Raw genomic sequence first — 16,758 nt, forward strand, 5'->3', positions numbered from 1 at the left:
TAACTCTGACAAAAAAACAAATCTTCTGCACAAGTCCAGAAGTTTCTTCATTAGCAGTGTTCTAAAGAAACCAGTATCATTCAGGCTCCCAGGTCTGAGACATTTTCATGGAAGTTGTATTTGATCAACAGATTTAAGAATAAATTGCAGTACTCCTCTGCCCCTTTCCTACTGATACTTTTTCCTCTTCCCCAAAACTACCACTCTGTGGTCTCCTTTTGGTCTTCCTAAAACATGAGACATGGCTTGGGAGCCAGGGGATGCTAGATAAAAAGGCCCCTGTTACTTACGTCAAGGTATGTACTGTAGCTCCCTTCTCTCCAGAATCTATTCCAATTTGCTAAGTAAATCTATTATCTTTTTAGAAATACTTAAAATATTAATATTAAGGCTGTTATTGTAAGATAGCACATGAGTACAGGGATGTAGTTCACACAAAACTTACCCATCAGCATTGTGTAATTCAAGGCGCTGTTGGGTGTGAGAAACAGAAAAGCCGACCCAGAGTAGCTCAGCAATCTTCTTTAATGATGCCCCAGGGGAGGCCGCTGTAAGGGCGCTGACAAACGAGAGGCCCACTGGCCTCTTTCCCCGCTGCCACCCGCAGTGTATGCGTCGTCCTCCGCCAGCGCCTCTCACAGTCCTGCGATGGCTGCTTCAGTTCCAGGCGTCCCCTGCAAAGTGGGTAACACTGAGCAGAAGCAAAGAACTGTTTTATTTTGTGTTTTTTTCTATTAAAGAACGGGGAAATCTATCCCACAGACTCTCCTGCAGACCTCCCCTGTTTCTCGTTTGGGGAGATGTATGAGAACCCCTGTACACTGTTTTGATCAGGGAATGGGATGACCATGAGTGTCCTAAGTCGGTTTCAACCGTGGCTGTGCGTTCGGATCCCCCGGAGGGTGTAAGCTCCCCGCGTGACTGCAGCGTGAAGCTCAGCCCTAACATCAGGGTTTCTCATCCTGGGCACCACTGATATTTTGGGTTAGATAATTCTTTGTTGTGAGAGGCTCTTCCGCGCGTTGTGGGATGTTCAGCAGAATCCTTGGCCTCTACCCATGAGATGCCAGTAGGACGCCTCTGGTCGTGACAATCAAAAATGTCTACAGATGTTGCCAAATGTCTCCATGGGGACGAGATTGCCCCTGGCAGAGAGCCAGTCTCTCAGACTAATCAGGATTTACCCTCAGGTCCCACGTGGGAGACGTGAGCACCCAGACAGAATCTACTCTGCCAACAATAAAAGGCAGCGAATGTAGGAAGGCTACCCCCAGTGTCTGCTGCACGTGACTTCATAAGTGGAGTAAGGCTGTTTCCAAGCTTAGAACGTGTCAAAGTGATGCGATAGCTTCCGCGTATGTACTGTTCTCAGGTACATCATCTTTGTCACACTGCCAGTTGGAATGGTTTCTAATTACCAACGGGCATCTACAGCCCTTAACCAAGTTTCTAGCATTTGATGACAGTTGATCTCAGTTGTCTGGGAGTTGAAATTTGGATTAGCCTACTCTGTCCCAACAAGAGTATAAACGACTTGAGGACAGGGATAGGCCATCTCTTCCTGTCGTATTCACCACGTTATGGTGAAAATGTAGTAGCTGTTGAGTAGACTTTTCTTCCCAATGTATTTGTTAAGCATTGACTACATATAAGGCAGTTTAGTTGAATTAAGAAATTTCAGTTGTTGAGTTGTACCTATCTGTCTCTCTACAGCTGCCACTGTCTGGGCAGTTCAGGGAAGAGTTAGAAGGAGTTTGCCAGGCTCTTCTTTGAGGGGAGGGAGTAAAGGGGAAGAGTGAGCGGCCCCTGGGCAAGGAGAAGGCCCTGTCTTGATCAGGCTTTCAAGGCCTCCAGAGCTGGTCTTTCTGACGCAAGAAAGATGGGCACGCCGCAGTCTCCGTCTCTTACGCAGCTTAATTCCGACGAGCACACACGTCTGCAAAGGGTTTTAAAATGTTCTGAAGTTAGATCGTACGCATCGTTCCTCGCTCTGCAGGTGATTGTTGACGAGCAGAACCTGGGTTTCCTGTTGGCGTATACGATTTCCGCTCTCCAGCAGTGCAGCCCCTGGACGCACGTGAAAGTTCTCCAGGCCCTGGCCGCCCTGGTTTACTGCAATGGCTCCAAGTGTCAAAAGGTAACTTCAGCGGTGTTCTGGGGGTTTTGTTTGTTTATGTTTTGAAGGGTTAGGGGCGCAGGTTCTGAACCGACAGGCCTTTGTTCAGGCCTCTGTCCTGCGTTCATCAGATGTGCCGAGCAGCCTTGCTCAGCCGCGCCGAGGCTCCCCTCTTCACGTGTAAAACAGGTCCCCTGAGGGCGAGGGGAGACGGTACTTGTAAAGTGCTTGGCACTTCGTAAGTATTAGCCATTGTTACCTGTTATCCTGCCCCGTGAGCCCTGCAGCCAGGACTAAACACTTCAGCACCTCCCCGGGCTGGGAGGGGTCACTGCCACGGGTGTCTTTTCGGCGAATCTCTGTGTGCCCGTCTGAAAGATGTACCTAGCGGCTAGTCTTTTGGTACCTAACTGCCCTTTAGTTAAAAAAAATGAAATCTGCCTAAAGGGTAATATTTTCCAGAAGCTAGTATTTGCTCAGCATTGGCTGTTATTTTGTTTCAGTTCCTCCCAGACTTACTAGGCAAGAGTGGGCTCCTGGTGAAGCTGAGTGACCGGACTCAGTCCGACCCCGAAGTTAGGAGAGCTGCAGTACACTGTATGGCGAACCTGTGTCTCAGGTGTGTGGGCCCGATTGCATGTCTCCGTTGGGACAATATACGGCCTCTCGTGGGCCCTTCGTAGGTGGTTCAGCCTGTCTGAAGCCAGAGCCAACTTAGAAAAATAACCTACTTTGCATTTGCCGTGTTCCTTGCTAATAATATCTCCTATTGTTTACTTTCAATGTTCATATTGTTTGTAAAGAAATGAAGGAAGAAGAATAGATGAGGACCTTATCGCTAATTACAGTAAAAGTGATATATGTGCAGTATGTCAAGGTTTGGTTTCTACTGGTATACATTCTGACGTTACTCAGTCTTTTAGAAGGATATAGTCCCATGAACTGAAGCTTTGATGAGATTTGTCTGTCAAGGCCAATTTCTTCTAAGAAAACGGAAGCCACCCCAGCTGCCCACAGTACGTGCTCGCAGTAGGGAATGAGCAGTGCAAACGGGAGCTGACGTGTGAGGCTTTAGTCCGGTGACGAGGAGCGCAGGGCCAGCGGCCATGTGATTCTCACGTGGCAGGACCTGTCTGCCCTGTTTCCTTTGCAGAACTAAAGGAGACTTGTCCCCGTACTTCTTCCACTGCAGACTTCTGTAACTTTGCCCTGTGGAATCCATCCTTCCTTCTTCCTGTCCGCTTTAGTCTTGTGCCTGTCCCACAGCGGTTGTTACCCAAAGTATGCAGGTCTTCCACAGTGCAGTTTCATGCAAGCGTGTAGTCCACCTCCATCCGTCCGTGTTATTGCTACTTTTCACTCGTATTCCTTGGCAAGCCCTGCTTCAAAGCAGACTGTCTGAGTCGCTCTCTCTGCGCGCCAGTGTCCCCGGACAGCCCTACCTGGAGGAGCCCTACCAGAGCATCTGCTTCCACGCTTTCTTGACCACCTTACAGTCTCCAAAATCACCTGATATGGATGACATCACGTTTTGCATGGTAGGTGGGACAACCACTAACTAGTCTTGTGAATGTTAACAGGTGTGTCTAGAAGCAGCAGGGGATCAGAAGCTGTTACCAAAGAGTTTAAGTGGGTTGCTGCATTAGTTCTGTTACAGGCTTTCGCGAAACGTTGAAACCTAAAAAGACTGGGAAGGGGAAGGGACTGGCCAGGGAACATGCATGAATGACCCATGGACATGGACAGCAGGGTGGGGGCGGACTGTTGGGGGGCCGGGCCGGGGAGGGCAAAGGGGGAAAAGTGGGGGCAACTGAAATGGAATGACAATGTAATTTTTTAAAGTAAATAAAAAGACTGAAGTCATATCTTTCAGGTTTAAATGACCAGAAATTGCTTTTGTTTGTTTTGTTTGCTGCTGTTTTTGTTTTGCAGTTCTAGGTTTTTAAAGAAAACTATTTTTTTTCCCCCTCCTGACTATAAAAGCAATCCAGTGTCAGACTAGTGACTGTCTTTTAGATGAAAAGGAAAAGAGTGGATCCCACAGTATCTGCAGTATTTTAATTCTTTTTTTTAAAACCTGATGCAGCCCTGACTGGTGTGGCTCAGCGGGAAGGGTGTCGTTCCGCAAACCAAAAGGTCGCTGCTTCAGTTCCTGGTCAGGGCACGTGCCTTGGTTGACAGGCCAGGTCCCTGGTTAGGGATGTGCAAGAGGCAGCTGATTGATGTTTCTCTCCCTTTCTTTCTTCCTCCATTCCTCTCTCTCTAAAAATAAATAAGTAAAAACTTTTTAAAAAATCTGAAGCAAATATGACAATTTGTTAATATACTTTAAATTCTGAGTGGCACATTTCAAAAATTACAGATCTTAGATGGTGAAGTTCCTTATAGTCCTCTGCTCAGATCTGAACACTTAGGAACAAATGTTCCACATGCTCCCAAATTTTTTTCCTATAAATAATTTATCATATTAAATATGTTGTTTTGCCACTTGTTAGGCTTAATACCTCCTGGACCTCTTCCATACCTATTGCTGCACCTCATGCTTCCTAACTCTAGCTGGGAGACATTGGGCAAAGTACTTAACTTCTTGAGCCTCCACGTTCCTCATCTGTGAAATGGGACAGTGGGTCTAGGAGGAAGATATGAAATAAAGCATTTAAAGGGAGTGGCAAAGTGCTTACCATTCTTACTGTTGACTTTAACATGTAGCGGAGGGTGAGCTTCTTATATAATCATTGTCATAATTTATGGAAATGGAAGGTTTTTCGGCGTTTTTACTATTTCAAACAGGGCTGCAGTTTATATCCTCTACACGTGAGGAGTGTTTCTTAAGGACAGAATTGCGGAAATGAGTTACTGAGTCAAAAAGTCAATCTTGGTCGGAATTGCCCTCCCAGAAGCCTGCTCCCATGTTTCATTGCTTTGCCTTGAAGAGCTGCTGAGGTGGCTGCGTTCTGGACTCACCATTGCTGATCTGCTGCCATGTTTTCATTTCTATCGCGTTCTTCCCACTGAACATCTCCTTTTTTTTTTTTTTTTCTCACCATTTGTACATTGCTGGTTCATGAACATGTACAATAAGACCACTCTTATTCAATAAGAGTGCTCTGTTCTCCCGGAAAGTACTTAGGTCACTAAAGACTTTTCCTCCTCCATCCTAAGTGGTGCTGGAAAGTTGATCCCTGGACAACCAGATTTCATTTACCTTTTAACTTGGTCTCCTTTTCCTCCCCCCCAGCTGTTACAAAATGCATTGAAAGGTATACAGTCTCTTCTAAACGGCGGGAAGATGAAGCTGACACAGACTGATGAACTTGGAGCTCTCCTGGCTGTGCTGAAGGTAAGGTGCTGTCTGTTTAAATTCCACATCCTCACTGTGGTTGGTGTCTTTCCTATTTAAACCCCAGGCATAAGGACCACTTTATTAATCCAAGGCTAGCGAAAGGGTATTATATTTTAAGAGAGAAGAATAAAATGTTCACATTCAAACATACTTAAAATTAAGAACTGAAAACAGTAAACCTTGTTTTAGTAAATGGATCAGAATTATAAAATTTCATCTATGTACTTTACGTTGGGAAAAGAATAGGGATGATCTGCAGCGAATCTAATTTTAGGTCACCTTGAACCTGTTCGTGTTTGGGGGAGGCCCCAGGGCCTCTCCTCAACTCTCGCCCCGCCACAGGCAGGCAGGCCAGTCGAGGTCCGCGTACGCAGGCCCCCGTCCTTCGGCTCCTGAGCCTGCCGGGCGGATGGGGGAACCAGGTCAGCCTCTCTGGGGCCTGGATGTCTTCAGAAAATAGTGAGAAGCTTTGTGCTGGCCTCAGATTAAAGCCGTGCGTGATAGCTCAGCTTTATCACGATTAAAGTTTTAATTATTCCCCTGTGCCCTCTCCCCTACTCCTACATGATAGGGAGACAGATGTCCAGGTGTGGACGTGGATAAGCTAAATTAAAGAAGTATATTTAGATAAAATAATTAGATAAAACTGGGTACATTATAAAACTTAATAACTAAAAATAATAAGTAAATTAAAATCAAATCTAACCTGATCTGACCAAACCATATCCCACTGAGTGAGAGTAACTCTTCTTTAAGTCCCAGCTACCTTCTGTCCCATTTTTATTTCCTTAATAAGCTTCCACGCGGTAACCCGTTCTGTGATCCAGAACAGAACGAATAACTCGCGCTTCCGTATGTGTTCTCTCCACCGTCGCCCTCAGAAATCCATGTTTCACGGACTCCCGGGAGTGCACGTAGAGATGCCCACCGTGCTGTACCCCACCCCGCTCCCTCAGTGCGACGGGCGGCCCCCCGCCAGGCCGCCGCTGTCCGAGCCCGGCCCCTCTCGACCAGCAGCGGTATGTTTCTGTCTGTTTAGATTTAAGTTGCCGATTGTTTTTAATTGCTTGCTCTGCGTTTTCTGTGATGTGTATCACTGCTGTGTCGAAGACTCACCTCGAATTGGATTCAACTGAGGAGCTTTAACAGCGTAAGGTTAAATGCACCACGCTGCTAAAAATGCCATTCAGAGCATCTTATTCTCCTGAGATACCAGTCAATGTAACAGCTGTAAAAATGGGCATTCACTTCACACTCAAAGCCAAGCATCGTCACCCCTCAAACGCTCAAGATCCCAGAGCAGCAAGGATTTTCTGTGAAAGGCTCGCTGGGACGTATTTCAGGTCTCTGTTGCAGCTTCCAGCTCTGATGTCCTCGTGCGAAAGTAGCCATAGGCACTGTGTTAACGGATGGACGTGGCTGATTCCAGAGAAGCTTTCTGGACAGCGGCAGGCTGTGTGCCGGGCTGGATTTGGCCTCTGGATTGTAATTTGCCAGCCGCGCCCCAGACCATTAGAACCCAGCCACCAGTCAGCTCACGTCTTCACACTCCCTGCGTTCCCCACATTCCCCAGCCTTCCTGGGGCACTGCCACCTCCCTCGTGTTCTGCCGGAGAACCTAGAATATACAGATGCATGACCAGGGTATTATGTCTAGAAATGTAGTGCCTGATAAAAATGCTTATAATTAATTCTTAAACCACCTTAATTCTCACCTACCTGTTCAATATTTACTGTACATCTGTGATTGCCCAGACATTATACTAAGCACTACAGATATGGGCTGTTTTTGGGAGTTTAGGCGAAGAAGGCCAAGACAGATAAACAGCTACAATGCAATATTGTGATTCCTTTCATCAGTGTATTCACAGGACTTTGGGAGCACATTCAGGGCACCCAATCACATTGAGGAGCCAGAAGGCTTCGTAGAAGATGTGGCTAAACTGAGACTCTAGAATGTGTGGTAGTACAGAAAAGGAGAGTTTTTATTCTGAAGGGGCCGAAGGCGCATAAATGCAGACAATGAGAGTGAGTATAGCCCGGGATTAACTAGTAGGCACTGTCCCGTGTGCAGAAGGGCGGGGCAGAGGCCAAATCATAAGGGGTTTCTATATAGTATGCGAAGGAATTTGGACTTTATCATAGAGGCGGTGGAGATTCATTGAAGAACCGCATGTAGCAGAGTGAGGTTATAACATCAGCATTTTAGAAAAACCGCAGCGGCAGCAAGCGGGAGGATGTGAGTCGAGCCACATGGACCATCTAGGGCGGAGCAATGAGGCGCTTCTTCCCCAGCATCAGGGGCTTTGACAGTGCAGAGTTGGGCACAGATTCCGAAGCCTTTTGGGTGTCAGAAAGAAAGTAGGAGAAAAGAAACTGGCTTTTACATAATATCTGCACCTACAAAGCCCCAATGCCCTAAAACATGCATTGCACCTAATGGATTAACAGCTCTCCTATGAACCTGGAGTTACTATGTATCTTCTTGGGGAGAACTGAGAAAATAGCCACTCAGGCCATTTTCTGTAGACCTTTCTCCTGCAGAGCCCCACTTGAGAGCGCTGACTGCCTTCCCAACGGTGCAAGGTTGGTGGTATTAGCCTTGCACTTGGAGGTGATGAAGGCCAAATGCAAAGAGGCTCACTTGTTTGCCCAGGGTCACAGAGGTGGAACTTACACCCAGCCCCAGGTGTTGCTCTGCCACACACTTTTCATGCCTCGCTTCTTCCAGTCCCATAGGGTGCATGTGAGCACTTAGCGTAGGGTGCTGCACCATGACACATAGGGTGCTAAGTGCCACATTTTTCTCTCTTCTTTTTTCAACTACATGTTGAGAACATATTTGGTAATCAGTAAATGAGAAACTAGCAATGATCAATTAGAAGCTGTTTTGAAATCACTATTGTATATATGCTTTCATTTGCTCCTACTATCAGAATAAAAAGAAAAAGTCCAAAATAAAACCAAAGAAAATCCAGCAAGGAGAGGAGGAGGAGGAAGAGTCCAGTGGTGAAAGGGAAGCGACCCCGGTCAGTGGCCCGGGCAGAGTGAGCCTGCACGGTGGGAGCGCCCAGTGCCCCTCCCCGCTGGGGGCCCAGAGCTCGCCGCTGGACGGAAGCGGCGCGGCAGGGAAAGATCCAGCCTCCTCGCCCTTCGGCTCTGCCACCTGGAGAAGGGTCAGCAGCAGTGAGTCGGACTACTCGGATGCAGAGGGAGGCATGCAGAGTAAAACGAGGTAGTAGTATGTTGTTATATTTTTATGCCTTGCATGTAAGTTTTTATAACTTTGCTTAAGACACTGCTGCATGGGATTTAACGTGACGATTCTCCTCAGTGGGGGACTTCGCTTTACTCTGCTTTTTCCTCATTCTCTTGATCGGCCTTTGCATGTGTAATATTTTTTCTTTCATTGCTTTTTTTTCTTGTTAACCTCTACCCAGCACTCATATCCTCTGAGAAGCCTTTCCTGAGCCTCCCTTCCCCGTTCTGGCTTAGGTACCTTTGCTGTGTGACCCTTTTACCTATCTCTGCATTAGCGTCAATAACAATGGGTGATATATAGTTATCTCTTCAACTGTGTCTCTGCCAGAAATGAGTTGGTCGGTGGCAGGGGGTTAGTTTACATCTGGCACAAACACGTGGATGCTGAGTGCAGGTTTGTCGGATGCATGGATACTCTGCAGTGTCTCATATTTAACACTAGTTTCCTAATATCAAAATGCCACCCTCGTATTCTCTACTTAGTTGTATTTTTTTAATTGTTGACTTTATTAACGTGTTATAGAAACAAATTACTTTAACGTGTTTTAATTGTATTTTGAAAAATAATTTTTAATATCATGTTGACATCTTTAGGACTTAGAATGTTGAAGTTCTCAATGTATGATTTGCGTTAGCTGGAATAAATAGTATTTCATGTTTTTATTTTGAAAAAACTATTAAAAGACTTCTTTTTCTCCGCTTGTTATTTAAGGTCCTACCAAGCCAAAGTTCGCCAAGGAGCATTAGCTTGTTTCCTTTCTACTATAAAATCAATAGAAAAAAAAGTGCTTTATGGCTACTGGTCGGCCTTCGTTTCTGACACGCCTGAGCTCGGGAGCCCGCAGTCTGTTTCCTTGATGACACTCACGTTAAAAGACCCTTCCCCAAAGGTAGGCGGATGTAGATGCTAATGTTACAGAGAGAAGAAAAATTTAAAAGTCTTTGTTGTCTTCCCTGCCCTACTCAGCCTTATCCCAACGCACCCCTCACTAACACCCACCCAGGTCCTGACTGAGACCCCGAGGTGGCAGGAGGTCAGGAAATGGGCTTGTGTGACCGCAGGCCAGGGGTGCCGCGGAGGTCGCCTGCTGCCCCAGGGCCTGCGGGAGCCTGAGCCCGAGCTGCTGCCACAGGCCCTGGAGCTGCACCGAAGCAGCTCTGCTTTCTCCCCTTTGTGAAAAGGCTGCTCACGATCCATGTATTTGTGAAACATTACATGGAAAACATTAAAAACCCCGTAAATGCTCAGTGGAAGGTCATACTGGTTCTGACCTGAGCAGTGGTTATGAAGGCCGTGTAAGGGTTAGAAAAATGCTTGCGATGCTTTATGAAAGTACAGAATATAGAACTCCCTGATCCCCAAAATGGCTTTATTTCTTTTAACTTTTCAATATTTTTCAAATCACCTGTAATAAATATTTACATAGTTTAATGAGAAAAACTTAAATTTTTTTAAAAAGAAGAAAAAGTAACTTGGCAGTCATGGGTAACTGCAGCAGCGTCGCTGTGCGTGGCTGATCACATATTTGCTTTCTCTTGGATATACTAACCCCTCACCAGGAGGTAGCCTCTTACCCAACTAAGGAATACAGTCTGCTGTTTCTATTCCCCTTATAATGATGAACATTAAAAGTCACGCTGAGTGGCATTGGGGTGTCAGGTTACTACCTGTCCTCTTAAAGTGCAGAGCTTTAATTAAGCCAGTGTTATTACTCCGTTCTCCTATTTTTTAAGATTTTACCTTTAAAATAAGGAGAAGGGCTAGCAATTCACAATCCACTGGAACTACCTGTGATTATCTCCTTAAATATCAAATTCCCATATAAGAAAATTTCTAAATGATCCTTCAGAAGCTTTTATAGTGTAAGGAAAAATAAACTAACCCTGTTATACACACATTAAAAAAAAATGCCTTGTAGGATATTTGAAATACCCAGTATCCTAAGTATTTAAACCAGTAGAAATGTTCAAATTGACTGAATCAACAGTGAATGAACCTGGGGAAAAAGGAAAGTGAATGGTGGCAAATAAATTAGTAATGAAGCCATTCTAGTAATTGAAAGGGAAACTGCTATAAAGGTTATAATTATACACATACACACATATGTTTTAAATTTATCTTCAAAGACCCTCCAGCTGAGGGTAGCAGCCATGGGTAGCCAAGGAGATGGTGCCACAGAGCAAGTAGCAAGCCAACGAAACCACCTGCACTAGAGCTAAGGGGGTATGGGACATGTGAGAGAGGTTATGAGGTCATATCTGATCAAAGCAGACAAATAATTTTCACGATGTTTATATCTCTCTATTTTTAAGATATTTACATTTGAGCCCACCTGGTGTGGCTCAGTTGGTTGGGTGTTGTCCTGGAGACTGAAAGGCACACGCCTGGGTTATGGGTTCAGTCCCTAGTCGGGGTGTGTACAGAAGACAGCCAGCTGCTGTTTCTCACATCGATGTTTCTCTCCCTCCCTTCCCCTCTCTCTTAAAAAAGAAATTGACATTTGACTTAGGGTGCCAAGAGAAATTTTACATATTTCAAAGTGGACCTCTTTGATTTGGGTACCTTTTAGATATGGTCTTGCTGTTTAATTTCAATGAATGCAAGAAATGTGATGAGTAAGCAAAACACGGGACTTCCCCGTGGGAGACGTCGTGAGTCCAGTACAAAAGCCTCAGGAGGTCCTGGAGAAATGGGAGCCCAGTCAACATTCTTGAAGAGGACTTTTAGAAGATCAAGATAACGATTAAAAATAATCAGTGCAATGTGATGACAAGTGGCATGATTATACGCAATAGGTTTTTAGCAGGTAGCAAGTTTACAAGGGCGTAAGTAAGAGTGATTGTTGTCAGCAGTGAGGCGAGGCGCACACGTCTGCAAGCTGCCTGCAGTCCTCGGTTACTTGGAGATAACAGAGTGGAAGGTTTCCTGGAAAATCTTTTCACACCAAATTCAGACACACTTCATATTGAGTAAATACTTACATTAGATCCTGGAGTTACAATGTTGATTCTCAGCTTTTAAGAAATCTGACAGAAGGTGTTTAATTGGCATTTTTGTGTGAGCCGGCCACGGAGGGTACAGTATTATTCCATATTACTAGTCCTGCATTTTTCACTTAATGTTTCATTTTGGTTAAATTGGATTTCATTTCCTTTTTTTTTTTTCTTTTCTGATTTTTAATGCTGCAAAATCATCACAGTATCAATTGAAAGTAACCCTCTAGCTTTCTAAAGAAGATACATTAATGCAATGACACTTATCCTAACAGACACAGCAGTTCACTGACAAGGGCATATGTCCCTTCCATCCATGAGGCGATATTCAGTGGGTTTGTTTTTTTCTTTGATTATCAAATACTCTCACTGCAGGCATTGTTATTTCCTGCACCTAAGAATGTATGTAAAAATTTGGATCACTAATGGTGCCTGCCAAACTGAATTCACACAGTTCCTAATGCCCTATTTAATCAACATCAATCACCCATAAAGATGCTTCCAGAGAGAATGTAAACCAGAAATGTCCTCAGGGACTTGGATGTGAAACACTCTAGACATAGGTATTTTTTCTTACCTCATAGGCTGTTCTCCTCAGTTGGTTTTATGCTTGAGTAAACGAAGCCTCTAATTTTTAAGTTATTCTCATGCTCATGACCAGGTTTGTGTACATGACCAGGTTTGTGTACTGCGGTGCAGCTTAGGCTTATTCCTCACTGTAAGAAAACCTGTATGACTCAAGGTTTTTATTTTTAAATTAAGTGTGGGGTACAAGTGGCCTAGTTCACGGCTATTTTCAGGACCTGATAGATAATCCCATTGCTTTTATTCTAATTAAAATGGTCCTAGTCCTGGCTGGTGTGGCTCAGTGTACTGAGTGCTGGCCTGTGAACCAAAAAGTCACCAGTTCACTTCCCAGTGAGAGCACATGCCTGGGCTGCAGGCCAGGGCGTGTGAGAGGCCACCGAACGATTTATCTCTCACACATTTATGTTTCTCTCCTCTTTCTCCTTCCCTCTCCCTCTCTCTAAAAATGAATAAATAAAATCTTAAAAAAAAACAAAAGGTCCTAAAACCTTTGAAAATTAAAAACGTGTATAGGAAGAAGGGGATTCGACTCCTGATTTTTAACGAATGTGACTCATCCTGAAATTCCAGACACGTGCCTGTGCTCTGCAAGTTCTGTCTGCCATCTTGGAAGGCTCAAAGCAGTTTCTTTCTGTGGCTGAAGATACCAGTGACCACAGAAGGGCTTTTACCCCTTTCTCTGTCATGATCGCGTCCAGCATCAGGGAGCTGCACAGATGTCTTTTGTTAGCTCTGGTGGCTGAGTCATCCTCGCAGACCCTTACTCAGATCATCAAGGTATGTGTGCCAAGCTGCCTACTTCAATTTTGGATAATGGTTTCCATTGTTGAAAGGTAAACTTGACTGAAGGATATAACTAAATAGTAATTTTATTTAAAGATACCTTTTTGTACCTACTCGTAAAAGATTTAGTAGATTTACTAAAAAATACTCCTTTGTTTTTAAAGTTGTACCATGAAAAAACAAATGCCCTCCCCGCACCCCCCACAAAAAAAGGCAGAAAAGCAGAATGATTTTCAAATAAATGTGAAAACTTTTCATTTTAAATTAAATGCTGTAGAATTTTGTCTTTATGTTATGGCTTAACTAGGCCCATTGACAAACTATTCTTGTGCTTTGCAGTGCCTTGCAAATTTAGTATCCAATTCACCTTATAACCGTCTGAAACTCAGCCTGCTGACCAAAGTCTGGAACCAAATAAAGCCTTATATCCGCCACAAAGGTTGGTAGTAGTTTAAAACTATTTGCTTCTTTATATCAGTCAAATCAAGATTATTAATTAAAAAATGTTCACAGCATTTGTATGGCTCTAAAATATCTCTATTTGTTCTCCTCAAATTTTCAGGATAATCAGATATTGTTAGAAATTCACCTTTTTTTTTTTTTTTTTTTTTTTTGACCCTGAAGCCCCATTGGACGGAAGTGAGCTGGAAAATTCATTGTAAAGTTCAGTGCCTCTTTGGTAGTTTGTGCAGTAATCAGAGTTGCCTTTTAGATGGAGCCCAGTGCAAGGGATCCCCTTTAGTGTATGATAGTTTGTGCCCTTTAGTCCTAGCAGAGGCTGGGTGGTCAATCAGGTAGACATCATCTTTTTGGAAAGAAAAAATGGAATATAAAACCTAACTTCTTTAACATTATTTCCTCTGAAAATCAGATAAATTTCAGAACCTCAAATCCCCACTAACTCCAGAGTCTTATTTCTTGGTATTTCCTGACTTACTCCCACATATAATATACAGAGATGGGGGAAAGTAGGTTAATAGGTGTAAGTATACAAAACATTTATTTATTAATTACTGTATTATTTTTCCATACAAACAACTGTAAACCTACTTTTGGACATCCCTGTATATGTGCCGTAAACACTTGCCTTTAAAACATTTGTTTTTCTTTTGTTTGCAAGCTTTATGATCACACCACATCCTGATAGGTCGAGTGTTTGATTCAGAATTACAGGAGTTGGTGGAGGTGCGGGTGTTTCTTGTGACATTGAGGGAGGGGTCCTGGAATTTCCGCCGTCTTCTGGTCATGGACCTCTCCTCTCCTAACCGGGGGAATCATGCCGGCCTCATAAGACTTCCATGAGGCTTAACTGAGATGAGGATGTGGAAACTAAGACAAATTTACCCCTTTACCAATGTGCAAAATGGGACCCTGAAACATAAATCGATATAATCTGGCAGCCAGGGAGAGTGGACTGGAATGCACATGTGTGAACAATGACACCTTCACTGTACTAGTCAGTGGGGGCGGTAGAAGCCGTTGTCTAGGGGCAGAAGTAAGATCAAAACAGCCCAGGGCTCCTCGCTGAGTCCCTACACCAGCTTTTCTCCATCTGCTCACTGAGGGGACTGGGCCATGTCTCAGGGGTCCCTCTCAAGTGTCTCCATCAGCTTTTCATTATTAAAATGTTCAAGCCCACAGAAAATCTGAAAGAATAATAAACTGAGCATCTGTATACCTCTACTTAGACTTAACTTAAGTTGTTCATATTTGTCATATTTGCTTTCTCTGTCTCACTACGTCTGAGTATCTTTGTATATATATATGTGTATATATGTATATTTTTGTGTATGTGCCTAAAATTATATAGACTTTTTTCCTTGAACCATTTGAAAGTAAATTAGAGCATATTTTGTCCTAACTACCTCAGCACGCATGTCCTAAGAATAAAGATGACCTCAAAAACACAAACCCATTTTTGCACCTAAGAAATTTATATCAATTCCATAATATTGTCTAATATCTTGTCTGCATTCGTATTTCCCCAGTGTCCCAGAAAGTCTTTTACGGCTTTTTTAAAACCTATGTTCATTCGAGTTTCACATATTGCATTTAATTTTTATGTCACTTTAGCCTTTTTAAATTTAGAACAGCCCCGCACCCTTTTTTCTTTCACAAGACTGAGTTTTGGAAAAGTCCAAGCCAGCTGTCCTATAGAATGTCTCACATTCTCAGTTTGCCTGATACTTTCTTCATAACGTTGTTTAACTTATATTTCTGTCCCATGAAGTTCCTATAAACTAGAAAACAGATCTAGAGTCTTAATTAGGTTCAGATTTTAACAGGATCCAGATTCTTAATGCCTGCAGGGATAACTGTGGTCCCCCTAACAGCTCTTCCCATGGTGACAGGTTTTTACTGGTTCCTTGACAGATGTTAACGTTCGTGTGTCAAGCCTCACACTCTTGGGAGCCATAGTGTCCACTCACGCACCTTTACCTGAAGTGCAGCTGCTTCTGCAACAGCCCTGTTCTTCCGGACTCAGCAACAGCAATCCAGCAACCCCTCACCTCAGCCACCCTGACTGGTGGAAGAAAGCCCCCTCGGGACCTTTCCTGGAAGAAGCATCGGCTGGCTCACCAAAGGGGCCTTCCGAGCCCTGCTGGCTCATCCGACTCTGCATCTCCACGGTTGTGCTGCCCAGGGAGGATTCCTGCGCAGGCGTCGATGCTGGCTGTGCGGCAGGCGGCGCCTATGTGCCATCCCCCATGCGACTGGAGGCCTTACAGGTAGCAGGCTTCACTTCCTCATCTCTGATATAGGAAATCATTCTTCCTTCACAGGGTGTTGGTGAGGAGTGAATCTGTGAAAATAATGTAAAAGTGAGCCACATGCCAGTGGTGCAGCGGGCATTGTATTGTGGGTGCGAGTGCCTTGTTTGTCGCTGCTGTTTTCTTCTGGTGATGGCGGGGGCTTTGGTTGTGAAATGGCAGGTTCATTCCTTTTCCATGCAAGCCAGTTTACTCGCCTCAGTTATCATGACAGGTGGGTGTGATGATTATACGAGGTCTGTCCAGAAGGTATCCAGCCATGTAATATGAACAGCAGAGACATTTTTTGAAGAAGATACAAGATACACTGTGTACATAGGACAGTGATGCCTCAGTCCCCTTCAGAGTAGGCACCTTGGGACCTCACACAGTTCTGCCAGTCACCATGAGCTGCGCCATCGTATTTTCATGACCCTTGTTGAGGGTCTGAAATCTCTTCCCTTTCAAAAGTGATTTTAGTTTTGGGAAAAGCCAGAAGTGGCAGGGTGCCAAATCTGGGCTCTTGGGGACTGAGTCACCTGGGTGATTTGATGTTTTGCCAAAATACTCTGTAGGAGATGTGATGCATAAGCGGGCACATGGTCATGATGAAGCTGCCAGTCACCATTTGCCCAGAGCTGTAGCTTTCTGAACGATCCAAATATTCTCTGTAGATGAATGGTCAAGCTTAATGCAAAATTTGATGCAGATGCATTGCTCTGTTCGCTCAGTCATTTTAAATGCAACAGCCACACAGTACACATGCTCACTCTACAGCGTCTACCACCCCCACTAACTAGTACAGTGAAGTCATCATTGTTCACGCATGTGCATTCCAGTCCACTCTCCTTAGCTCCCAGGTTACATTGATGTCACACAAACTGTTCTCCTTATATTAACAATGGCTGGGCTATTTCTGGACA

The 16,758-nt window shown here is 44.3% G+C and overlaps 1 protein-coding gene across 1 annotated transcript in view; it reads left to right on the forward strand.

The window, feature by feature from the left end:
- HEATR6 (HEAT repeat containing 6) overlaps window positions 1-16,758 on the forward strand; it is a 31,325-nt gene that overhangs the window by 3,465 nt on the left and 11,102 nt on the right. Inside the window, exons 3-12 of the mRNA XM_054592986.1 lie at window positions 1,997-2,137; window positions 2,620-2,735; window positions 3,540-3,654; window positions 5,355-5,456; window positions 6,341-6,478; window positions 8,396-8,694; window positions 9,433-9,610; window positions 12,873-13,079; window positions 13,425-13,524; window positions 15,459-15,814. Of these exons, the coding sequence (XP_054448961.1) occupies window positions 1,997-2,137; window positions 2,620-2,735; window positions 3,540-3,654; window positions 5,355-5,456; window positions 6,341-6,478; window positions 8,396-8,694; window positions 9,433-9,610; window positions 12,873-13,079; window positions 13,425-13,524; window positions 15,459-15,814 (1,752 nt within the window). The remainder of the gene's footprint in view (window positions 1-1,996; window positions 2,138-2,619; window positions 2,736-3,539; window positions 3,655-5,354; window positions 5,457-6,340; window positions 6,479-8,395; window positions 8,695-9,432; window positions 9,611-12,872; window positions 13,080-13,424; window positions 13,525-15,458; window positions 15,815-16,758) is intronic.

Source organism: Pteronotus mesoamericanus, unplaced genomic scaffold, assembly GCF_021234165.1.
Source record: "Pteronotus mesoamericanus isolate MK-2021 breed Mesoamerican mustached bat unplaced genomic scaffold, CSHL_Meso_final scaffold_408, whole genome shotgun sequence".
Taxonomy (NCBI): domain Eukaryota; kingdom Metazoa; phylum Chordata; class Mammalia; order Chiroptera; family Mormoopidae; genus Pteronotus; species Pteronotus mesoamericanus.